The sequence below is a fragment of the Erpetoichthys calabaricus genome, chromosome 1 (assembly GCF_900747795.2).
Source record: "Erpetoichthys calabaricus chromosome 1, fErpCal1.3, whole genome shotgun sequence".
Taxonomy (NCBI): domain Eukaryota; kingdom Metazoa; phylum Chordata; class Cladistia; order Polypteriformes; family Polypteridae; genus Erpetoichthys; species Erpetoichthys calabaricus.
The window spans coordinates 192,050,145-192,077,265 of record NC_041394.2 but is presented as its reverse complement, the minus strand read 5'-3'; the positions used below and the strand labels follow the sequence as shown (position 1 = coordinate 192,077,265).

The following is a 27,121-nucleotide window of genomic DNA, read 5'->3' as shown; positions in this document are numbered from 1 at the left end:
CACCTTATGGCCACAGCTCCGGTCAGCCGCCTCAACAATAGAGGCACGGAACATGGCCCATTCAGACTCAATGTCCCCAACCTCCCTCGGGATGTGGTCGAAGTTCTGCCGGAGGTGGGAGTTGAATCTACTTCTGACAGGGGGCTCTGCCAGACGTTCCCAGCAGAACCTCACAACACGTTTGGGCCTACCACGCCTGACCGGCATCCTCCCCCACCATCGAAGCCAACTCACCACCAGGTGGTGAACAGTTGACAGCTCCGCCCCTCTCTTCACCCGAGTGTCCAAGACATGTGGCCGCAAGTCCGACAACACGACCACAAAGTCGATCATCGAACTGAGGCCTAGGGTGACCTGGTGCCAAGTGCACATATGAACACCCCTATGCTTGAACATGGTGTTTGTTATGGACAATCCGTGACGAGCACAGAAGTCCAATAACAAAACACCACTCGGGTTCAGATCGCGGGGGGGGGGGGGGGGGGGCATTCCTCCCAATCACGCCCTTCCAGGTCTCACTGTCATTGCCCACGTGAGCATTGAAGTCTCCCAGCAGTATGAGGGAGTCCCCAGAAGGTATGCCCTCTAGCACCCCCTCCAGGGACTCCAAAAAGGGTGGGTACTCCAAACTGCTGTTCAGTGCATACGCACAAACAACAGTTAGGACCCGTCCCCCCACCCGAAGGCGGAGGGAGGCTACCCTCTTGTCCACCGGGGTAAACCCCAATGAACAGGCTCCAAGTCAGGGGGCAATAAGTATACCCACACCCGCTCGGCGCCTCTCACTGGGGGCAACCCCAGAGTGGTAGAGAGTCCAGCCCCTCTCAAGGAAATTGGTTCCAGAGTCCAAGCTGTGCGTCGAGGTGAGTCCGACTATATCTAGCCAGAACCTCTCGACCTCGTGCACTAGCTCAGGCTCCTTCCCCTTCAGAGAGGTGACATTCCACATCCCAAGAGCCAGCTTCTGTAGCTGAGGATCGGACCGCCAAGGTCCCTGCCTTCGGCCACTACCCAACTCACACTGCACCCGACCTCCTTGGCCCCTCCCATAGGTGGTGAGCCCATGGGAAGGGGGACCCACGTTGCCTCTTCGGGCTTTGCCCGGCCAAGCCCCATGGGTTCAGGCCCGGCCACCAGGCGATTGCCATTGAGCCCCACCTCCAGGCCTGGCTCCAGAGGGGGGCCGGTGACCCGTGTCCGGGCAAGGGAAAACACCGTCCAAAGTTTTCATTCATCATAGAAGGTTTGTTTAACCGCTCTTTGTCTCATTCCTCACCTAGGACCAGTTTGCCTTGGGTGGCCCTACCAGGGGCATAAAGCCCCGGACAACAGAGCTCATAGGATCATTGGGACACGCAAACCCCTCCACCACGATAAGGTGGCGGTTAAAGGAGGGGGATATCCTAAAAGGGCAGATATCGTCCTTGAAATAAGAAAACATTTCCATCTCCACCTGTGACTACAGTTAAACAATGCTTGTTCGTTTCTACTTCATTTATATTTTCCTGGCTGTACATCTCTTTTTAAGCAAAACATATAGATTGTATACTAAATAATTTCTCCTTGTCCTGATCTACCAAGTGCTTTTCAGTGGACATGAATGTCTTAATTGGCATTCCTTCATTGTTGTTTGACAAAAGGGCATTGTTGCAATGTAAAGCAAAGCAGAGGTGCATGTAAAAGGGACATTTCATGGAAAATGCCCAATGGAAATGAATGTGCCTCTGCCAAATGATATGTAACTTTGTTATCCACAATCTTAGAACATGTGGAGTATCTCCTTTTGATTATTCAGCTCAGATTAATGAGTTCATTGCCAACAATAGGTTATTTAAAACTGAAAGACATGTCTTACATAAGCTTTCCTTTCCATGCAGTCTTTTCATGTTTGAGCCTCAAATTCCAGTTTTTAACAGGCCCTTTCTGTAAAAGAATCCAGTAGCTTAGATCAGGGGTAGGCAACGTCGGTCCTGGAGTGCCACAGTATGTGCAGGTTTTTGTTCCAACCCAGTTCCTTAACGAGAACTCAATTATTGCTGATGAAGCACATATTGCTTAAGTGACATTTTAATGCTTCATTTTAATGGTCTCGGTTGTTAAGGTTCTCCAACCTTAATTGCTTATTTCAATCTTAAACTGCTGCATTCAGTGTTTTAATTGCTCCTTATTAGCAATAAGATGTAAAACAGGTGTAGGCAATGTCGGTCCTGGTGAGCCGCAGTGGCTACAGGTTTTCATTCAACCCAATTGCTTAATTAGAAACCAATCATTGCCAATCTCAGACCTTGTTTAATTTTATGGCTTGTTAGTCTGTGCAATGTAAGGCTTTTATATCGTAGATTTTTTTCCTTTCCAAGGATATCATCCAAATGATTTGAAGCCTAAAACAGATCATTTTCAGTCTGTCACATTTTTCTATTAAGTGTTTTATTAAATCAAACCGTACATGATGAACACACACAGATGTAATTGGAAAAAAGCTAGCTGGAGAACTGCTGGCTGCTTTGTCTTTTACATCTTATTGCTAATAAGGAGCAATTAAAACACTGAATGCAGCAGTTTAAGATTGAAATAAGCAATTAAGGTTGGAGAACCTTAACAACCGAGACCATTAAAATGAAGCATTAAAATGTCACTTAAGCAATATGTGCTTCATCAGCAATAATTGAGTTCTCGTTAAGGAACTGGGTTGGAACAAAAACCTGCACATACTGTGGCACTCCAGGACCGACGTTGCCTACCCCTGGCTTAGATGATGAGTCATTTGGTGAGTCATTTTTGATTGAAGAACATCAAGGGTTCTATAATTTAAACACATTTTGATGCATCACACTCTGCTTAACTAAGCTAGAGGGATACTAAAATTTTGACCTATACATGGCTTTGCCACTTTAGTACTGGTACCAAAGTGATACAGATGCAATAGATAACTTCAAATTTTTCACAAAATAAAATGCAAAATTCATATTTTTCCACCCTAAAATGTGGTGACAAGTCTAAACACCAACAGTAGTAACAGAATAGTGCTGCATGTAATTTAATTTAAATATTTTAATATTCCAAACCAGGCAGGGAAGAAAAACAGGGGTACACATGGTGGGGATTGAAATCACTGCTGAGTTTTGGTGAGACATCTTGTGTGGCACTGAAAGCTTCTGACCCACGGACCCTCATTCTACCCCCGCCCCCATATTCATCAGTCAAGTTTGGAAAAACTTTCTTTATAAACTTGGACTGTTTGAAAATACAGTACTTGTTAACCCATTGAAATACATTAGTCTTAACTTTTCTCACTCTTACATAGCACTGAGTGCTCTTGACCCACCAATCCTGCTATTGCCCAACTAGGGAATCCATTCCCAGACAGGTTTATCCATTCCCGGGAATTCGGGAATCCCAGGCGCCCGGGATGACACAGTGCACGGGCATCTCACATGTGAACGGTTTTAGAACGACCAACACTTATTTTTAATAAAACTACTGCTATATGTTGACACAAATAAAAGACTAACCCTATCTACAAGCAGTTCATGCTGTCATATAAGTACATGTATCTTTAGTTGTGGTAATAAGAGCGTAAAAGCACAACATCCTCACAGGTGGCGCAGTGGTAGTGCTGCTGCTTTGCATTAAGGAGACTGTGGAAGATTGCGGTTTCACTTCCCGGTTCCTCCCTGTGTGGATAGCTCTTTGAGTACTGAGAAACGCGCTATATAAATGTAATGAATTATTATTATTTTTATTATTAACGTGTCCAGCGTGTGGTCATCCACGCTAGAGTGCACCTTCATGCAGAATTACGCCAGCCGCTGAGAAGCATGCTCTGCCTCCACTGAAGTAGGCGGCACAGGTCATCAGATTCTGATTCACTTGTTCTAAACAACGCCTGCACTTACCGTTGCTCTGAAACACCGCCATTTCAGCTTTTACTCATGCATACAGTTTCTTGTCATCATTCTGTGATGGCAAGTTTCTTAGCACAGATAATGTGGATGCAACAGACTGACACATTGCAATTTCAAGTTGCTGTTGTCTGATGAAGTGCAAGCTGCAGCAATGGCACCACCTTAATTATTTTCAACTATAACTCTGTTATTTCTTGATCGATTTTTACACTTTTACACGCTATATATGCGAGCTTGGCCGTTCCCGTTTTCCCGGGAATTACAGCAGTTTCCCTATGCCCAACATCCCCTATTACAATGATTAGTTTTGAACTAGTTTGTTTTTGTGTCATTTCATCGAACAAATTAAGGAAAGCTTTTTTTGTGAACTTGTACTGTATCAGAATGCTGCATTTGTTAACCCATTGGAATATGTTAATCGTTTCCTTGTTTTTACTGTAAATACCATTTCACACTTGTCGAATTTTGAGTATCTAGAAGACATCAAGATGAGCAAGAGATAAATGCTTGGAAAGATTTGATGCACTGCATACTGCTAATGACACAAGTGCGACACTGCTATGTAGTTAGATTACTGCCAAAAGTCAGTGTGCGAACACCATGTATTTTGTAAGTGTCAAATACATCCCTTGCAGAGTATCACCATGCCTTATCTGTTTTCTCCATGCCTTTTTTTTGTTGAAGACACAGAACTTACTTTTCAATAAAGACAATGTAATGCAATTATAGTAAACAATGTAGTAAGATTACAGAATTTCACATAATGTTGGCATAGTACAGTCTCAAAAAATGTCCTAGTTTGGTAATTTTTAGGAGCCTCCAGCGTCTGCCCACGTGATTGACCTCATTCACTGCACCACCATTATTGGAGTACCAAGTTCAACGATGTGACTCTGGGTCCTGGAACCAGGATCCAGTGATCTGCAGCCCCTGACCTTTTGCAAAGTCAAGAAACCAATTTCATTACAGTCACTAGACCCATAGGGACTGACACAATCCTCACAGCCAGACCTGTCAGTGCCAGTGGTCACACTGAAGCCACCCATGACCAGAGGAATGTCACCTCACGAGCACCCATCAACCACAGAGTGCAATTACGAATAAAATGTAAAATACACTGAGACACAAGACAAGGTACGCAGAGAGTGCCTTCATCGGAGTACCTAATACACTGCTGCAACAGCTACTCCCTGAGTATGACAGCCATCAGAGCGACCAAACCAATAAAAGGTATACCCGCCTACAGAGATCCGGCTATTTCCAGGTCTGTGTACCTCAGAAAGTGCCACCACTGAAATGCATAATTTACAAAGCTCCTCCTGCAATAGAGGAAGATGAACATCATGCCAGAGGGACAAGACATTCCATGCGCCTACCTGGATGGGCCGCCTCAAAATGGGATCCGAGTACTGCTGTGCAGTGCGCAATGTCTCAGCACCACACCAGTTCAGATCTGACCACATTGGCTCTGCAGTGGAATCTACTCTTCCAGAGATAAGGCTCCTGAAGGCTTTCCTCCATCACCTTTCATAATGTGAGTGGCCCTCCTGTGGGAGGCTGTAGCAGAGCTACTCCTGCAGAGTGCACAAAGGAGTCTTGTCTGCCGTTTTGGGGCTGCGTGAAGTATTTACGGTGGCTGGAGTACCAATTCTGTCCTTGTTGAGAGGTATACTAACCTCGGCAGCAACATTCATGTCTCTGGTGATTCTTTGTATGAAGTCAGTAGCCGGACTGGGAGAGCATGGGAGGTTATGATGTCGCTGGAAATGGGTGTGTGGTGCTTCTGATACCTCTGGAAAAAAGACAAAGGTCCAGGTCTTTAGTGTCCTTATGCTCCCTGTTTTGCTATATGGTTGTGAGACATAGATGCTATCCAGTGACCTGAGATTTCTCTTTGGGGAATCCTTGTGTACCACTGATTTAACTTTGTGTTGAATGAGTGATGCTCATGGAGCATAGATTGAGGCACATTACCTGTATTGTGAGGGAGCATCAGTTACAGCACTGTGGCAATGTTGCACAATTCTCCAAGGATGATTCGGCTCACAGGATCCTCACTGCTGAGAACCTGAGCAGCTGGACCAAGCCGAGAGGACTCCCACAGGACACCTGGCTGCGGCAGATAGATTGTCATTTCCGGAGTGTGGGACTGGATTTTATGTCTGCCTGGTGGGGGGGTTGCCAATAGCATCCCAAACTTTTTTGTCATGTGATAGGTGCAGCCAGCGTGTTCTACCGGTGCATGCTCCCTGACCTAGTAATTTTTAGCAGCGATATACCATGCAACACTAGTGCTTTATAAAAACTATAATATCGGTTACCTTTATTTATTCATGCTCATAATTATATAGATAAAAGTAAATACTGGCAAAGTGTGCTCCTGAAATATTTATAGTAATAGTAATAACAATAATTAGTAAAATCAATTATCCATAAATGAAGTATATAGAGTCATTTAAATGTTGTGAAAACCATTCTTTATCTTTAAACAAAGATATAGTAATGCAGTGCATAATTATTTTACTACCAGTAACAGCTCACTGCACGATAACGTGCAGTGAGTACACTTGACTTGAACATTCCTAGTTTTCTTCCTCTTTCTCTGTACGTTTAGAATTTGGTTACTCAGTGGTTGATGCACTTGCTCCTTTCTCAGCAGCTCTTCTTTTCTGCACCCTAGCAGCCCACTTCTTCTCTTCTTTTGTCGGCATCTTTTCACGTTAAAACTGATTAAGTCAGTGTTTGTGTTGCAATAACTTGGTATGTTTTCTTTAATTTTTCACTTAAGCTGGCACTTAAGTCTTCAATCTGCCTCAAGAATGATTTAAGATATGAAGAGGTAGGGGGAGTGACAGCGAAGGTGGTAGGGATGAGAACGGTGCCGGTACACATGCACCACATTGCCTCCCTGCTGGCTGCTGCCGAGAGTTGATTCTACAATAAAATAAAATAAAAATAAAAGAGGAATAACCTTGGAGGTGAATCATCACTCTGAAAGCGGATAGTAGACGTTGCATAGTATATGTGTACCAAATATTAGGTCAATAGGTCAAACGGTTTGCAAGCTACAGGTGATTTAAAATTCTGGACAAAGAAACGGACACCCACAGTAGCGTATTATATACAAAGATAGCCATAAGCAGATGGCAGAGGTGAGGAAAACAAAACCTTGAGTAGCTTAGAAAATTAAACCTCTAGGTGCCCTTAGTCTTTAGTAGTTCCAGAATACAATGTTTTTTTTCACTAGGGTAAAAAGTAGTATGTAGAGTATCCTAAAATTGCCAGAGAGATACAGATGAAGCAACTTATTGTTTTATAGGTGAAAGAGTGGTTAATAGCTGTATCTTCCACTGGAAACTGCCATATGAATCCTTATCGTTGATGGTCTAGTAACACAACTTTGTGTACACCTAATGAGAACCAAAATAGGGTGAAAAACATGTTGTGTACTCTTTGCATTGTTTGACAGGTACTCTGTAACTCTAATATACTGTTAAAAATCACTTTACCTGTCTATGCTCCAACTGCAAAAAACAAAATAAATGTAATTAATTGTATCTTAAATGTTGTAAGTTGCCTTAAAACATTAAGAAAAATATTAAGTAGTAATACTTAAGAGAAAGCATCTTTGATTTACACATCTTCAGACTCTGCTTAAATTATTTTGGTTTATGTTGAAAAAGACATATTGAAGGAATTGTTTACAAAGCAAAAAATAAGGCCATGAAAATAAATGAAACTACAATGAGGAGGAAAATCACATGCAGAAAATGATCAGACTGGAAATTGGTAGAGTTTTGACTCAACTATGAATACTTTTCCTGCCTCATGCATTATCTATTTTACAGTGTAGTCTGTGAAAATGTAATTTAAATTATGATTTTTAAATATCCTTGAAGATAATGTTTTCCCTGTTTTCTTAATTATAGGCAGCAGAGTCAGGCATAGTGAAAATCAAAACTATTGCATCAAGACACACGGACATCTTGGCAGGTAAGACCCCGAAATTACCAATACAATTTTAATGTCAAGCTATAGTTGAACTTTTACTGTATGTAAGTGTTGAGCTGAATTTTAAATGTGTGAAAAGCAGTGAAAACTTAATAAAATTTAAATGTGTTCAGCATTATTTCCCATTGGGGAATAACAAAGTATATCAAATCAAATTAAGTGACGTTCTTGTATTAATTTATTAGCTGTGTGTTGAGATTCAGCTTTAACTTTCACTTTTTCTAATTGTGTTATAAAACAGGCTATGATTACTATGGATATCTAAATGCACGAATGTTAAGTTGATTGGCAACTCTAAATTGTCCTGTTGTGAAAGTAAGGGTGTGAGTCCAGGGTTGATTCATGCCTTGCATCCTATGGGACAAGGATGACAGGCTTGAAAATAGATGGATGGAGGAATGGATACAATTTCCTGTTGGGAAAAGGAAACAGACACATAGATGTTAGAAGTTTGTATTTTCTTATATGATAAAAGACCACTTTATGTTAAAACTAGTTGTGAAATTTTCTAAGTCAAATAGTTATAGTGCCGTTGGTTTGTTGGATATATCTGGAGTTATATGTAACCAATACAATACAGTATTTGTATTTTTTTTGCCAGGGGCTAATAATATTAGTTTGCTTGAGTTGCTTGCTATTGAACTTGCTATTGTTTTTTTTAATTTTTTTTTTATAACCCTTAAATACCAATATATCGAAATGTCCTTTCTAAGCAGATACCTACTGCCCTAAATGTACCATCCTGCCAAATTTTAGCTTTTGAGCTAAATAGGAAATAGGGTTTTTATTGATGAGTGAGTGAGTGAGTCAGTCAGTCAGTCAGCTAGCTTTACATTATTCATATTTAGATAAGTGATATATTTTAATATAAGGCTTTCCAAGGTCTTCTTTTGGTATTTATTGGAAATGTTTCATATGTAGTAAGTGAAAATATTGTCTTTCAATCCATATCTACACAAATGTAATCTAAATAAGAGTAGAAAGCAAATGCATTTCATAGGTCCAAATCATTAACTTCCTGAGCAACCGTACTGCAGATAGATTTGAAAAATGCTTTATGAATTACTGTAAAATAAAACAAACTTGGACTTTTCGTCAGAATTTTTGACTTTTTCACTTAAAAATGCAGTCTTTATTAATTTGTATGTTTTTTTTGTAAAATTCAATTTCTCTGGAGCTCAGCCAGAAAGAACATTGAAGTCTTGGAAAAATTTCTTATCATGGCCTTCCTCCTCTGATTGTCAGTTTGGCCAGAGAGCCAGCTCTAGGAAAGGTTTTGATTGTTCCAGAATTATGATGTCAGCTGTGTTCTTGGGAATCTTTAATGCTGCAGAAGTTTTTTAGTAGCATCCCTCCGATTTATGCCTCAACACAATCCTTTCTGTAAGCTCTGTAGGCAGTTCCTTGACCACATAGCTTAGATTTTGCTCTGAAATTGTCAGCTGTGAGACATTAGAACATTAGAACAATCGTTGAGAATAGGCCATTCAGCCTAACAAAGCCACCAGTACTGCCCACTTAATTCTTTCAAAATAACATTGTATCTAGTTCTGAAAATCTCTAAAATCAACCACACTCTTTGGTAACTTATTCCATGTTTTGCAGTACATAGTGTTGAGTCCACTGTGACTCCTAAATCCTTTTCATAAGGTGTACTTTCAATTTTCAGATCTCCCATTATATGTACTGGTGAGTGAGTGCCTTTCCAAATCAATTGAATTTACCACAGGTGGACTCCAAACGAGAGGTAGATACAGTGATCTCAACGATGATCAATAGAATGGAATGCATCTGAGACAAATTTAAAGTATTATAGCAATATGTTTGAATATTTTAATCAGTATGATGTTTTAATTTTTTATTTTCAATACATTTTAAAAGGTTTCATCCATCCATCCATCCTCTTCCGCTTATCCGAGGTCGGGTCGTGGGGGCAGCAGCTTGAGCATAGATACCCAGACTTCTCTCTCCCTGGCCACTTCTTCTAGCTCTTCTTGGGAGAATCCCGAGGCGTTCCCAGGCCAGCCGGGAGACATAGTCCCTCCAGTGTGTCCTGGGTCTTCCCCGGGGCCTCCTCCCGCTTGGACGTGCCCGGAACACCTCACCTGGGAGGCATCCAGGAGGCATCCTGATCAGATGCCCGAGCCACCTCATCTGACTCCTCTCGATGCGGAGGAGCAGCGGCTCTACTCTGAGCCCCTCCCGGATGACTGAGCTTCTCACCCTATCTTTAAGGGAGAGCCCAGACACCCTGCGGAGGAAGCAAAGAGGACAAAATCATCTGCAAAAAGCAGTGACCCAATCCTGAGTCCACCAAACCGGACCCCCTCAACACCCTGGCTGTGCCTAGAAATTCTGTCCATAAAAGTTATGAACAGAATCGGTGACAAAGGGCAGCCCTGGCGGAGTCCAACTCTCACTGGAAACGGTTTCGACTTACTGCCGGCAATGCGGACCAAGCTCTGACACCGGTTGTACAGGGACCGAACAGCCCTTATCAGGTGGTCCGGTACCCCATACTCCCGGAGCACCCCCCACAGGATTACCCGAGGGACACGGTCGAACGCCTTTTCCAAGTCCACAAAACACATGTAGACTGGTTGGGTGAACTTCCATGCACCCTCCAGGACTCTGCTAAGGGTGTAGAGCTGGTCCACTGTTCCGCGACCAGGACGAAAACCACACTGTTCCTCCTGAATCCGAGGTTCGACTATCCGACGGACCCTCCTCTCCAGAACCCCCGAATAGACTTTTCCAGGGAGGCTGAGGAGTGTGATCCCTCTGTAGTTGGAACACACCCTTCGGTCCCCCTTCTTAAAGAGGGGGACCACCACCCCGGTCTGCCAATCCAGAGGCACTGTCCCTGATGTCCATGCGATGTTGCAGAGACGTATCAACCAAGACAGCCCTACAACATCCAGAACCTTGAGGAACTCCGGGTTTATCTCATCCACCCCCGGGGCCCTGCCACCAAGGAGTTTTTTGACCACCTCGGTGACCTCAGTCCCAGAGATGGGGTTTCAACATACCTATTTTAGCTTTGTCATTTTCGGATATTGAATGTTGCTTGATGTATGGAAAAATTAATTTACACAGTTGTTGCAAAAGGCTGCAGTATAACAAAATGTTAAAAGATTAAATGGTACTCCCAAGTCCAAGGTAAAAGAGACCACTTGACCTCATCCAGTCAAGTTGGAGTCAAGTGTGGAGGACAGACAAAGCTTGCCTGGGAGGTGTGAAGGTGAAGAAAAGAGAGAGAAGAATAATTGTTTTTTGCTTTATGCCACTTTTGAAGCCTTTCTGTAAGGTATTATTATTAACTAGCCAACCCGCGGCGTACCATACACTGCATAATTAGGCTGCTTTTTTAATGATTTTTAAGCACGGGGAAAAAATTAACATTTGAAAAATCGGTAATGTAATAAACCACCAAGAAATGTAACATTGTAACAATGCACGGGGACGAACCGACATACAATTGTCCGTGACTAAAAACTGGCGGACCATCGTCGCGCCTTCTCCTCCCAGAGTGAGGGATGAGGGTGGATGGCGCTCGGGCGCGGAGGGCGGAACGGGAGGAGAGGGGAAGGACGCCCATTCCGCCCCCTCCATCATGCTAGTCTGCTGATTTCTCGTTCAGTATGCACTGCCTGCTCATGTGCCCACCCCCAACTCGTCCCCTGAGTCGTTTTCCTCTTTGCACAGTCCACATGCACCTGTGAGTCACGTAGACTTTTCATTGTTCTTTGCGGTTTTGGCTACTTTTCTATGTATAATCCACCAAGTCACCCGACCATGGTAGTAGCGAGGGGGGTGTGTACAAAGGGCAGGGACGTAATCAGTGTGAGCGTATGACCCGCATTTACTGGGAATTCCTTGTTCGTGGGGAACAATTTCAAGCCCCGGTTTCCAGCACGAAGGGGGATTCAACGGCTTACCCACGCCTCTCTGCGCCGGGTAGACACACGTTGATCCATTCAGTGTAGTGCGCGTGCAGTTACCTGATGCAGGAATCTGTATAACATTGAAAGAAGTGTTGTTTCCATGAAATACATTTGAAGCGGTGGCCATGGAAGGCAAATGAACAGTCAACGCAGCTTACAGCTGGATTGACGCCATGTTTTGTGTTGCCCGACCATGGTAGTAGTGTGGGGGGGTGTGTACAAAGGGTAGGGACGTAATCAGTGCGAGCGTATGACCCGCACTTCCTGGGAATTCCTCGTTCGTGGGGAACAAATGCAAGCCCCGGTTGATCCATTCAGTGTAGCGCTCAGAAGCTTTTGGAACAAAAGGTGCATTGAAAGTCCTGTGTAGAATGAGTGTGTCTTGAAATGTTCACATTGCATAATTCGTTCAGTGGAGTGTGTTTTTAAATGCATGTTGAGATATCTCTGCACTCGGAACGTTTTTGAACAAATCGTGCATTGAAAGATCTGTTTGGAATGCGTTTGTTCAGTGGAGTGGGTGTTTAAATGTGCTTTGAGAGATTTCTGGCGCGTGAAGGTTTTGGAGCTGTTTTGACACTGAAAAGAATTCATCAGGGAATGTGTTTTGAGATGGTTAGTAAGGTATCTGCGTGCGTGAAAGTGTTTGTCGCAAATTTTGCATACAAATGTTTGTGTTGAATGGATCTGCATATGGTTGTGGAGATCCATCTCACCTGTGAAGTCCTCGTTACAAAATGTGCAATTGAAGGTGAGAGTGGAATGAGTTCGTAAGTGTTTCTTGAGAGCGCGAGTTTTTTGAAGCATTTCTGGCAATGTTCACATTGCATCATTCGGTTAGTGTTGTGTTTTTTAAATGTGCGTTCAGATATCTCTGCACTCGGAAGCTTTTGGAACAAAAGGTGCATTGAAAGTCCTGTGTGGAATGCGTGTGTTCAGGGGAGTATGTCTTGAAATGTTTTTCAGGAAGAGGAGAGTGGGCAGGTGACGTCACATTAGTGTGGCGAGCAAGTGGGTGTGCATCCTGTGTGCACATACCGACAGCGTCAAAAGATGTCACCAGAAGGTTATCACGTGTGTATTTGAGAGGCATGAGAACCTCGCAATGCCCATGATCCAAAGGACTGCTAAAGAGCAGGGATATGGAGAGATTTTGGTCCGGATTGTAAACTCGAGGAGAGGCATGAGGACGTTCTTGGAAGTAAATGCTGATAGTAGCTGGAAGGATTTGGGACATTGCCACAATTTCTGCCTCGCCACCATAGACTCCGGACGTATTCATGTAGTCAGCGTATTGTTGAGCAGACTGTATAACAATGCCTCTGTGACTAACAACAACGGACACCACGTCGCTGAAGTTATCCCAATGTTGGCAAACAAAGCCAACAGCCATGTTGCGAAGTTTGAGAGCAACAGTTTCGTCAATGACATTTTTCCAAAAAAAACCCGACTGATAGAAACAAACAGTTACCTGATGCAGGAATTTCTATAACATTGAAAGAAGTGTTGTTTCCATGAAATACATTTGAAGCGGTAGCCATGGAGGGCAAAAGAACAGTCACCGTGGCTCACAGCTGGATTTGGACCGCAGCACAGACCAAAGCGAGTATGTGTTTGATGAGCTGTTCGAGTTGGTGGGCAGTGCTCTGAGGTGCGTTCCCGATCACGTGGGAGGAGGGGTAAAGTTTTTGGGCGGGGCTTCGTTGTTCCTTTCCCATGGTTTTCGATGGTGGACGTGGTCGGGTGTCGTAACTGAAAAGAATAATGAAAATTCAATGTGGCTCAGAGGTGCATGTGGACTCCTAGCACAGACGAAAGCGACTTACTGGGTGGTCGGTGAGTTTTTGCGTCCGGGCACATGTGCAGGCAGTGTGAATGCCTAGAGAGCGAGGGTGGACGCGGGCCAGGGAATAAGGAGTGTTGGTGGGCAGGGCAATGTCTTCCGTGTTCCTGCAGGACCATCTAAGAAGACGCATGTTTGTCGCGGATGCGGTGGATGCGGGCCAGGGAATAAGGAGTGTTGGTGGGTGGGGAAACGTTTTCCATGTTCCTGCAGGATCATCTAAGAAGACACATGTTTGTCGTGGATGCGAATTGCTGTATGTAGCGTGTAAAACAGTTTGCGATGGTGCACGCGGTCGTGTTTTCGTTACCGAAAAGTCAACGTGGCTCAGGTGCATGTGGACTGTAGCCCAGACGAACATAAATGACGGTGTGTTTTCCGAGGCGTCGCGTCCAAGTTGGTGGGTGTGGCTCTGCGAGTTGTCGTCGTATCCAATGGTCTTAGAGTTGGTGGGCGTGGCCGTCCTGCGTGCTTTCCATGTGTGGCTACTTGTCGGCGGTGCGTGCTTTCCATGGGTGGCTACTTGTCAGCGGCTTAGTGAATTATATATATAGATAATCCTCTTATTTATATCGGTACTTGTGTCTGAGAGGTTGTTTTTGGGGTTTGGGGTGCTGCAACGCCCCTTGGTGGTCACAACATATATTTTTGAACTTTGGCCAATTTTTGAGTATTGCCTCCCATCGATATACCAACCAGGGTTATGAAGAGCCCTGAGATAGTTGAGTGGTACACCTTTACTCCGGTCTTGGGTACTGAACTCTGTAGCTCCTTGAAAGAGATTGTTGACCTTTCTGTGGTATCTCTAACAAATCGTACATTTGTCTGTGTCAAGTGTTTCAAGGATGGCCTTTACTAGGCTGCTTGTGCATGGCTTGACTTTGCTTCCAGTTCTGAATTGTTTGATCTGACTTTGCTCATGGGAACATTCGGACACTTTAATACCGTTTTTCCCCCTTTTCCTAATTTAATTATTTGTATTATTAAGATGTTCTTATTCTTCATTTTCAAAGATGTTCTTGAGATTCATGACAATCTTTTTTAACATAAAACAGTATCTTACAGAAATGTATAATTCTTAAGCTGTAATGCTTTGAAATAAAATGTATCACAGAGAATAAAATTTCAATACATAAATGTGTTATTCAGTAAAGTTGGAGGAAATTCAAAGAACTGAATAATATTACAAGGTGCTATATCTCCAAATATTAAACTGTAAGTGCTCTAAGCAAGTCTGCTAACAGGCTTCTTTAAATGCTTCCTTCTGAGTAGTAGTACAATCCTTATGCTAGCTTTCATCAGCTCATTGTAAAAAAAAAATTGTAATAGCAATTAAGTAAAATGCCAATGATTTATACAAATTAGGAAAAGTAAAAGTTAAAATAGCTGATCATGTTGCCCACGCAGACTCTCCCATATTGCTTCTGAATTGTTGATCTCCACCTGTTAGTTGTTATAAATCACCAATATAACTAAATTTTAAATAAAGGGAAAAAACTACAGCTGATTTACAATAGAAATGTTGGAAATTATGTGAAATAATCCAGCAGTATTACAAGTTCGCTTTCAGTGTGTCTGATTCTGCTGTGTGTTGTGACACTGTTATGTACAACTCTGTACTGCATGCCATTTTGGAGTCATGCTAATTGAGGACAAAAGGTAATACTTATGTGAAAAAAATGCTCGTACATCTGAACCAAAGTTTAGGAATTAGTTCTTTACTACAGATTAATTTCATCACTGAAAGAAGATAACATCATACTTGCTATGTTTATATATGAAAAAAAAAAACCTGGATAATAAGCAGATAAGCTGAAACATAGGGAGAAGTGGGGAAGGGTATTATTTATCAAAGATTGAGTCTGAAGGACTTTTCATAGTGAAGAAAGGACAAACATCCCACTTATCTCTTCTACATTACACATATTTTGACCTTCTATATCATTTATTTATATCCCTAACCTACTTATTACAGCAAAGCACTGCCTGCTCCCAATTCTCCATGTTTTTATTATACACTTGTTAACTCAATATCAGCGTAATACTTGATACCCAATAGCATAAAAAAAGTATAATTTTTGGGTTGAATATACTGAACTTCTTAAATGTTTCTTGCCCCAAGTGGTTTGTAGTGATGGTCAAGAAAAAGTATAACCTCATGTTTTCTTGGAGAATGGAATTAACATTTCTGATGGTATGGGAGTCTATGGTGACCAAAACTGGACAACAGCAAACAATGTGTACACGTCTATAGAAAAAAAAAGTTACTTGTTGCATAATCCATATACACAGTAAAGTCATTCTGTTATATGAAAAATATGTGCCTTTCATGGTAAAACATTATTGAATAGATACTTTTGGAGAAGAGAATAATGCACAAAAAGGAAGCATTTTCAGACATAATTGAGCTTTTAAATTGACGACAGAACTGTTGACCAATGAACCAGCAGGAGAGGTGGGTCTTGAATTCAAAACTGTTACTAGAACTGTAATGCAGTACCATGTTTTATGACTAAACTGTCATTATTAGTGCATGATCATTTTTTTATCTTGATGTACAAATTGTTAAGATAGGTTGGCTGTGTTTTTTTTTATTTTTTTTATACGATATTTCATAATTTCTGCAACACCTGACGATCTTTCATAAAGGCAGTGAAATCTACCTCAACTTCTCCACAATAACACTGCATAGTTTTTCATTGGTAATAATATTTAGTCCTAAATTTGACATAATCTTTTTTACATTAATTTATTTTTTAATAAATAAAAAAATCTTAGTAATTCTGTAATACTGCATCAAAACTCCACTGTATTTTTATTTTTAAAGTTACATTAATAAAGTTATCTAATCAGTGGTTTGTACTGCTTCCTCACCACTCCATTTACTTGCAAACTCTGTAAACTCTCCATAAGTATATTTGGGTAACCTGCAGGTTCTATGGCTTGTTCCCACGTCTCAAAAATGTACATTTTAGGTTAATTCCTAAATCTGAATTTGGTTCACTGTGAGTGTGTAATGTATGTGCAACTATATACTGTAATGGAGCTGTATACCTGTCAGGCCTGATTTTTACTTTGTGATAAAGTGAAAACATGTTTTCCGAAAGGTTTGCAAAATTAAATCTAAAGCAAAAGAAATCTTGGAATAGCCCAGTTCACCTGAAGTGAACAGTTCATGCAAGAGAGCTCACATCTATCAATGAGTTTAAACAGTTCTTTACAGATAAATGGGCCAAATTATCACCAAGCAATCTTGCCCGATTTGTTAGCAGGTACAGGAGACACTAGGAAGTACTGTACAGCTTTTGTTTCTGTTATAAAACACAGATGAAGTCATTCTTGTTATCAATTTAATGCTAGAAATACAGGAAAAATTTAAACTCTTGTCGTCCTTTTTTAACCACTGCGTTAAGTTTCTTATGTTCTTCATCACATTGATGTTTTTTTAAAATGACGCACTTAAGTGATACAGTAGAACTTATTCTTTGTTCATTACTGTAATCTGTATGAGGAAAACTGGATTAAGGCGGTTTCTCTTTTTTCTTCTAATTGGTTCCTACAGCTCTTAAAGAAAACAGCTCCGAGGTCGTGCAACCCTTTTTAATGGGCTGTGGAACTAAGGAGCCGAAGATAACTCAGTTGTGCCTGGCAGCTATTCAGAGGCTTATGTCACATGAAGTTGTTTCTGAGGTAAAAGAAAAAACATTAACAAGAATAAGAAGTTGGATCACTAATTGTCAAATATTATATCTGTATGTATTTAATGATTGTATGTGGTTTGTAGCATTTTTTTAAACTCTAAAGCACATTTTTCACTGCACTGCCTAGAACTTCACAAAATATTTTTTGAGCAAATAAAAAATTACTGTAATTGTGAAAAATAAGCTTTAATCTGCTATAAAAATTGTCTCCTGTTCAGACAAAACATGACCAAAAATGTATATGGGTGGGTACTTTTTCTGAGGTGAGGAAACTAAATTGTGTCCCTACAGTTTATGAAAAAATTGTTCCATTGTTTAAATATAGTTTGTTCTTTGTGTTACATAAGCCTTAGTAATTCATAGTGCAGTTTATTTTTGACAGTGAAAATGAAGGTTTTTTTATGTAAACAAAACAGGTTTAGTCAAATAATGAAAATGCTGGCAGTTTATTGCTTTAGCATTGAGCTTGTTGCTTTCATGCCACATTAGCTTACCCAGTGGTATACTTTACTAGGTCACATTCTTAAAGATAGAACCCTTTTCTGTTTTGTGATAATGTTGTGGCACACTGAAATGATAGAAATTTGTTGACACAAAACCATAAATTATTAACGATTTTGTGCTAACTTGTAGGCTGCAAAACATTTGTGAACTCAGAGCAAAGTAATTGTCTACACTTAATTGTTTCTCTCTCTGTATACAATATATTTTCTTTGTTTTGCATTACAACCTGGGAGTTATGCTTCCACTGTAGCGCTTATTAAAGCTTAGACAATTATCAATAGTAGACTATTAGATTAACACTTTTCAGTTTACAACAATAATCCACTTTAACATTTGGCCACATGATCCAAATCCAACAGAATCTGACCCAAATTGGCCAGGTGTAATTATTATTTGACACTTCTATGTGGAATCTCATTTCTTATTGTTCAGTACACATTACTGATGTTTATTAGTGTTGTTTTAATACAAAACCTGTTAGCACGTGAAACAAAGGAAGACCACACTCTAGTTTCTTATGTTAGTGTGCCAAGCATCTGTATGCATAAATACAATAGCAAAACTGATACATTTAGTTTCAGGATATATACAGGTATCCATATTACTAACTGAGAATGGTAAACCGGATGGACGCAGGGACATCCGGCCATGGGCCGTGGATGCAAAAGACGTACTGCGCAGGCGCCCCACAAACCCCCTCCCCCTCCAAGCAACGGAAACCGGCCAGATGGAATGCAACGTAAACGCACGAAGCCATTGCACACGAAACGGGACACACACAAAGAAGAGGATTGAGACCCACGACACCCAAAGCCCCCCTCCAGTAACTGAAATAAGAAATGAGGCCACGCGCCCCTAGAACACCAAAAACAAAGGAGTCACACGCAGGCGCCACATAGCACACGAAACGGTTTGCACACAAAAAGGACGATTCAGCCCCACGACACACAAACACCCCCTCCACTAACAGAAATAAAAACTCAGGCAACAAGCCCCCAGCACACAAAAAAAAAAGAAGCCGCGAGCGCCACACAAAGCCCATTGGACACGAAACGGGACAGACTACGGACATAGCACGCGAAACGTACACAAAAAGGACGATTCAGACCCACGACCACACTAACACACATACAAAAACGGCCAAGGCACAATACAAACAATGAACGCCGTAAACTGCAACGAGCTTCTCACACACCACAGGCAAATCGATTACAGCTCCAGAATAGCACGTCCCAAATCCTGCACATACAACGACGCGCCTCTCAAACGGCACAAGCAAAAGATACACGTCAAGGATATCAACGACAGACACCTGCTAAACGATTGCGCCAGTTAGCTGACAACGCATTCAATAATAAGTCCACTATTCATGAAAATTCATTGGGATTAATTAATGTCATTTGCAATCATTGTCATTCACTTAACTTCCCTGAAGAAACAAATGGCAATACAAGTTATGAATTTACACGTTGTTGTCAAAAGGGTCAAATTACACTGCCTCCTTTACATTCATTTCCTGCATATCTACAGAAACTTCTAACTAACGAAGTACCTGAAAGTAAAAACTTTATGAACTGCATTACATCCTACAATAGTTCATTTGATTTTCCATCTACCGGAGTAAATATCAGGTCACCAAAAGGCAATGGCCCATACTGCTTTCGCGTATGTGGACAAATATTACATCGCATTGGAACAGTGCACCCTGAAACAAATCAAGAACGCAAATATGCACAAATCACGTCGGCATACCGGTCCCAATCACAGAAACATCGGTATCCACTATGAAAATGAACAGTAACAATGCACGTCACATCCGTCTTGCCACACTATTAATTATAGATGAATGTACAATGGCATCCAGTCACTTACTCAACACCATTGATAAACTTCTACAAACGTTGATGAATAATAATATTCCCTTTGCAGGAAAGGTACTTTTATTAGGAAGAGATTTTAGACAGTGCTTAACTATTGCTCCACTTGCAATGCGCTCAGCTATTGTTCAGTCCACCTTAAAATACGCGGACAATTGGCATTGCGTTGATGAATAATAATATTCCCTTTGGAGGAAAGGTACTTTTATTAGGAGTTGATTTTAGACAGTGCTTAGCTATTGCTCCACATGCCATGCGCTCAGCTATTGTTCAGTCCACCTTAAAATACGCGACGACGTCATACATAAACAACAAGAGACCGAACTACAATACATATACAGGCGCGAGACCTGATTGGTGATAATACGAAGAAACGAACAGTCCGCATATTAACAGTGAGTTCGATCCTCCTTACACGAACCCGCATCAAAAAAAAAAAATTCACATCAGCGCATACACGATCACGGGTCGTCTCCTGCAACGCGCTTCGAAAACCGCGGAACAAAAAATGTTACGCGGACAATTGCCATTGCTTTCAAAAGATGCACTTGGTACAAAACATACGATGTCCAGATCCCGAATATAACAATTGGTTATTTCAACTAGGACATTGTACACTCACCAATACAGATGGACTTCACCCAGATATTATTACAATTCCTCAAGCCTTTATCTGCGACGACTTACTTACGGAAATATTTGGAACAGCGGTCTCATTAGACCAAATACCCCTTTTAACACAACGAACTATATTATGTCCAAAAAATATTACTGTTGATCACATTAATAACCAGGTCATTTCATTACTTCCTGGAGAGTCACACCTCTTTCTAAGCTCTGACAAAGTTGACTCTGATGACGACAATGACCATCTTAATTTCCCCTTTGAATATTTGAACACTATTAACCCAGCCGGATTACCACAACACAGTCTTAGCCTTAAAAACGGAACAATAATCATGCTATTAAAAAACCTTAACACTAAACAGGGTTTATGCAATGGTACACGTTTAGTCGTCTACACCATGACACACAATGTTATTCAAGCAACAGTTCTTACAGGATCACATGCTAACAATACTGTTCTAATTCCTAGATTTGACCTTACAAGTTCTAACCTGGAATTATCTTTTACACTTAAACGGAAACAATTCCCCATTTAACCTGCCTTTGCCATAACCATCAGCAAATCACAAGGACAAACCATGGACAAGGTTGCCATCTACCTATCTGAGCCCGTTTTTGTACATGGACAACTTTATGTGGCCTTCTCACAAGTTCGACATTCATCTGACGTTAAAGTTAAGGTCATAATAAAATAAAAATATTAAAAAAAAAAAAAAGTTAAAGTCATAAATGCTCCATGCCAAGGAAAACTCATTCAAAGACAAGACACCATCTTTACTACTAATATTGTTTACAAAGAAATTTTCCAATAAACCTTTACACTGTGCCAAACACTTTATTGTTTGCTTCCTATCTGCGTCATCTACACCTTCACACTATGCTATATCTCATTCATACATCACGCCCCCTAGTGTTGAATAAAATGTATTTATGACACTGGGCAGTAGCATGAGGCCATAATTGTCTCTGAACCAGCTGTTGGTGTTAAGCTGGTTAAGGAATGATTTGTGTTGATGTTTCTGACTTGGGAACCAGTCAAGCTGCAAATAAAGCACAATAATTGAACCCCCTTGGTTAGAGATATAATTCGTTTGTCCAATTTTCAGTGACAGCAACTCACTGATGTGAGTCAATAAAAGCACAAAACAGGAAATGGTTTATGTATTACAGCTAGGAAAAGAAATGCTTTTCATTTAAGAGAGATCTTCTGTATTTTACTTTGGCTTAATAAAACATTACTATTGAACAAAAGGATAGAGCAAAGTGATCTGTCCATCCGTACATTTTTAAACCATCAAAATCAGGGTTACAAGGCCTGGCTCCTATCTTTCTAACATCCGGGATAAGGCAGAAACCAACTTTGGACAAAGCATAAAGCAAAATAATAACAGGGAAAAATACATAAAAATGAACTTGATGCTTCAGAAGTTTTAACTTACCGTGAGTTGGATGTTTTCATTGATTAGTTCACTAACACTTTTTCCAGCAGTTTAGGAAAGAATCCATCGGGACAAGTCACCTTAGAAACTGAAAAGGCAAAAAAAAAAAAGTTAATTAATCCAATCCATTATCCAATGGGGATGGGGTAATAGACCAGCAATTATGTGCATGTTTGAGAAAAAAAGCCCCAGAATATTGAAAGAAAAAGAAAGAAAGAAAGAAAGAAAGAATCAATCCATTAAAGCCAGTTTGTTACAGTTGTTCGGTGGAGTGTCCAGAAACAGAAAACCTAAGAAAATAACAGAAACACTCCACAAAACTTGCTTTTAGTATAGGCACCATCCATCCATAACCCTGAACTAGATAACCAGATATTTCTTTGTATCCAATTCTGAATAAGTTATCAAAACACATTTTTGAGATTCCACACCACACCACACCACTGTGTACTGTCCAATTTGCAACAACAAAACTATCACATGGAACTTGGTGACTGAGCAACTTACAAATAAATATTAAGAACTAATATCAAAGTTTACCTTGCCCAAATCACCGCCAACAATCCTAAGTAGGATTAACCAGGTTTAGAAGGTTACATTATACCACTCAAATCTACTATACTTCCAGCCCTTTTATTATTTATTCATGTTGATATGACATCTGAGTTTGACATGTGATTAGTATTAAGGGGCATAAATAGCACTGTCAATAATTTGTGCCAGCAATTGATTGACTGAATAATAATGGTAATAATTAGTATAAGTGTTGCACAGTTGGTAGTGTGAATAATTATAAATATAATTTTTGCTGTTCTAAGTAAATGGGCTTCTGTGGTACTTCAGAAAGATCAAATTTGTCAATCAAATTTTGAGTTCCAATTTCTATTACATTGTAAAATCATAAAACAGAATAATTCTTACTGTCTAATATACCCTGCTCAAAAACATTAAAGGAACACTTTGAAAACACATCAGATCTCAATGGGAAAAAAAATCATGTTGGATATCTATACTGATATGGACTGGGTAATGTGGTCGGAACGAAAGGATGCCACATCGTTTGATGGAAATGAAAATTATCAACCTACAGAGGGCTGAATTCAAAGACAAAGTGAAAAAATGATGCGGCAGACTAATCCATTTTGCAGAAATTTCATTGCAGCCAACTCAAAATCATACTCAGTATTTTGTATGGCCCCCACATGCTTGTATGTATGCCTGACAGCGTCGGGTCATGCTCCTAATGAGACGACGGATGGAGTCTCTGGGGGATCTCCTCCTGGACAGGCTGAGGCGTCAGATGAACCGAAACATAATGTCCCAGAGGTGTTCTATTGGATTTAGGTCAGGCTAGCATGGGGGCCAGTCAATGGTATCAATTCTTTCATCCTCCAGGAACTGCCTGCTTAGGGCTCATTTATACTTTATGCTCAGAATGCGTATGCGCATCATGGCTGCCACGCGTTCTGAGCATTCATTTGATGCGTCCTCTGAGCAGGTCCTCAGAAATGAACGCGACGCGTGCGCGAGTTGCAGTACCAGCAAAGTTGGGGAGCGCAGTGTGCTAAAAGTTGGAATGTGACGTCAGAGTCTCTGTTTACTGTCTACATGTGACAGAAAGCCGCTTTGCGGATCCTACGAGAATGGTGTGCGTGCTTCGATATTTGATAAATGGTTTTAAAGCAAAATGCCGACATTCAGATGTATTCATGGTGCTTTTATATTGAAGTGTTGCATATTCCCGATTGTAATGACATGATACGTTTTAAACTTCTCACATACCGTTTTCTGTGCCATCTTTTTTTCTAGGGCTCCCTCTGCTCCTGACAGCATCGAATCACCAGCAATAGATCGCCACACTGAGCATATTAAATGTATGATATTCCAACTCTCTGCACATTTAGAATCCTTAGATTTATACTTGATATCACTTTCTTGAAGAAAAGCATTAAAGTATGCATATTACATTTTACAGATAAATCGGTAATTTTGTTTAAATAATGAATACTGTTAATAATTACACACATGGGGTGACACAGTGGCAGAGCGTTAGCGCTGCTGTCTTGCATGGAGTCACGTTGCTGATATTCCCTGCCTGGAGTTTACACATTTTCCTGCTGGGTTTCCTCAGTGTGCTCCAGTTTCCTTCCAAATATATGCAGATTTGGGGATTTGGTGGCGCTAAAATGACGCTAGTGTATGTGTGTGCTTGTATTGACCTTGCGATGAGCCGAGGCATCGTCCAGGGATTGTTTCTCACTCGTGCCCAATGCTTGCTGGAATGGACACATCCCTGGATTTAATCAATAAACATCCTTTTCAGAGATATTGCGGTAAGGTGTCATCGGAATTTAATGGGTGTTTTAGGCAATTCACAACACAGAGAAGCCGAACATGTTCTCACTAAGATAATATCTCTGTGGATGTTGGCCCGGACACAGACAGGCAGACACGTTCATGTCACCCAACACACGTTTATTTTCCATTATGTACAGTGCTCACAAACCCCACAGTCCCCAAAGTCCTGGCCACACAACACAATGCCTTTTTCTTCGGGCTGCCTCCTTGTCCTCCTCCGACGTCGTCCTACTTCCACCCGACTCTTGTCTCTGTCTGAAGGGAGGCGGCCCCTTTTATATGCACACGGATGTGCTCCAGGTGCTCCCCGGCAATCTTCCACCGGCACTCCCCAGTGTGGCGGAAGTGCCGGCTGCGCACCCCGGAAGCACTCCGGGTGTCCCCTCTTTTCTTCCCCAAGGCATTGGGGCGCCCCCTGGCGTTAACCACGGGCCCCTACAGGGTAGAGCTTCCAAGCTCTGTACCTGTGGCCCACAAAGCAACCAGGGTGGTCGCCCCCTCATGGTCTGGAGGAGGCACAAGCCCTCCTCCGGTCCTCCTGGGCATCCCGGCTGGGTACCACCCACATCCGGGCACCACCCACATCCGGGCACCACAATCTTTCACTGCCGCCTGGCAGATACGTCCAGATTTACGTAAAGTGTGCGCGCAAGTATAAACACTTCAACGCTTGTGTAGCAGGAGCGTCCGCTGCAGCATGTGTCGCATCACGTGAAGTATAACTCCGGCCTTACTCTCGCCTCAACAGTCCAGGCATTGTCATGCACCAGGAGGAACCCAAGGCCCACTACTCCAGCATACGGTCTGACAATGGGTGCCGTTGTCTAGCCTGTAGAGGTCATTGCGTCCCTCCATGGATATGCCCCCCCAGACCATCACTGACCCACCACCAAACCAGTCATGCTGAACGATGTTACAGGCAGCATAACGTTCTCCACGGCTTCTCCAGACCCTTTCACGTCTGTCACATGTGCTCAGGGTGAACCTGCTCTTATCTGTGAAAATCACAGGGCGCCAGTGGTGGACCTGCCAATTCTGGTATTCTATTGCAAATGTCATTCAAGCTTCACAGTGCTGGGCAGTGAGCACAGGACCCAATAGAGGACGTCGGGCCCTCAGGCCACCCTCATGAAGTCTGTTTCTGATTGTTTGGTCAGATACATTCACACCAGTGGCCTGCTGGAGGTCATTTTGTAGGGCTCTGGCAGTGCTCATCCTGTTCCTCCTTGACCAAAGGAGCAGATACCGGTCCTGCTGATGGGTTAAGGACCTTCTATGGCCCTGTCCAGCTCTCCTAGAGTAACTGCCTGTCTCCTGGAATCTCCTCCATGCCCTGGAGACTGTGCTGGGAGACACAGCAAACCTTCTGGCAAAGGTACGAATTGATGTGCCATCCTGGAGAAGTTAGACTATCTGCCTCAGTGTCAGTAGTGACACTGACCGTAGCCAAATACAAAACTAGTGAAAAAACAGTCAGAAAAGATGAGGAGGGAAAAATGTCAGTGACCTTCACCTGTTAAACCATTCCTGTTTTGGGGGTTGTCTCATTGTTGCCCCTCTAGTGCACCTGTTGTTAATTTCATTAACACCAAAGCAGTTGAAACTGATTAACAACCCCCTCTGCCACTTAACTCACCAGATTAATAGCCCACAAGTTTCACTGACTTGATGCTATATTCTGATTAAAAAGTGTTCCTTTAATTTTTTGAGCAGTATATTTCCATATTTGTATGATACAGTTAAGTCTAACAGACCTACAAAAACATACTTACACAAACTCCTTCACCCATCTGTATCAAAATAGTCTAATGTGTTACCTCATATACTTCAATAACAAGAGCAAAAATCAGGCAAAGACCTGGCAAGATGGTTTACTATAGTGTTAAAGAATTCTCAGAGAGAAAATTTCCTTTTTTCCTTTTTAAGGTATTATAAGATATCACTTTTCCATTAAGTTATGAGAGGTGGATTAAGATTGATCCAGTTAAGCAAGATAATTCTTCTCAGTATTCATTCCCTTTCACCTCCATGACATTAGATAGTGGTGGGGATCATCCAGTATTTTGAGTGAAGTTCAGATGTGCAAACAGAGTTGTATTGAAACCTAAAAACCGTATACTAGTTTGACAGGAAAATGTGTCAGGCATTTATGTTAATTTTGCTCTAGCATGGCGGCTAGCATCACCTATTCCTAATAATATTTTTGATTGATTGTAAACTGCTCTTTTAGGTCAGTGTTGGGGAACATGTGCTACATTGCCTGACTAGTGCAGTTTATGTTTAAAGAAATAAATATAATAAATTTCACAGACTGAGAAAAAGCTTTATGTTTTTGAATTATTGCTTTACAGGCTGCTGCTGGGAACATTATCAACATGCTGTGGCAACTAATGGAGAATGGACTGGAGGAACTTAAGTTACTTCAAACAGTTTTGGTGCTTTTAACAACAAATACAGTAGTTCATGATGAAGCACTTTCTAAGGTGTATTTTCTTTTTTTATTTTTTATTGTAATTATAATTTTGATGTATATGAATGAGTTAAAATCATATCTGACACTGTATTTTGAGAACAAGAAATCCAGTGAAGTAACTTGAAGTAATCATTTAAAAATACTGAGGCTCCCTAAAGGTTAACTGAGGTTCAGCATACATTGATTAATAACGGGCAACATTAATGTACAACTTAGAAAGTTCTGTAGAGACTTTGGAAAGTTTCTCATAAAGTGGATTTGATTTTTTTCTAGTTTTCAAGTAAATAATTCACTATTTTCCCACTGTTTTATTATAGATGGATTAGGATTCCACTGCATTACTAAGTTAAGACAATATGTTAGCAGTCTTGGTGCACATGTAAAGCAAAATAATCAAGATTTACAGTGTTCATATAAAGTGAAGGTTATGGGCTGGAGT

General features: G+C 41.3%; 1 protein-coding gene across 2 annotated transcripts in view; it reads left to right on the top strand.

Annotated features, from left to right (window-relative positions):
• mon2 (MON2 homolog, regulator of endosome-to-Golgi trafficking) overlaps window positions 1-27,121 on the top strand; it is a 172,080-nt gene that overhangs the window by 52,549 nt on the left and 92,410 nt on the right. For both annotated transcript variants that reach the window (XM_028810523.2, XM_028810510.2), the window contains exons 2-4: window positions 7,835-7,898; window positions 17,266-17,393; window positions 26,561-26,692. In XM_028810523.2, the coding sequence (XP_028666356.1) occupies window positions 7,835-7,898; window positions 17,266-17,393; window positions 26,561-26,692 (324 nt within the window). The remainder of the gene's footprint in view (window positions 1-7,834; window positions 7,899-17,265; window positions 17,394-26,560; window positions 26,693-27,121) is intronic.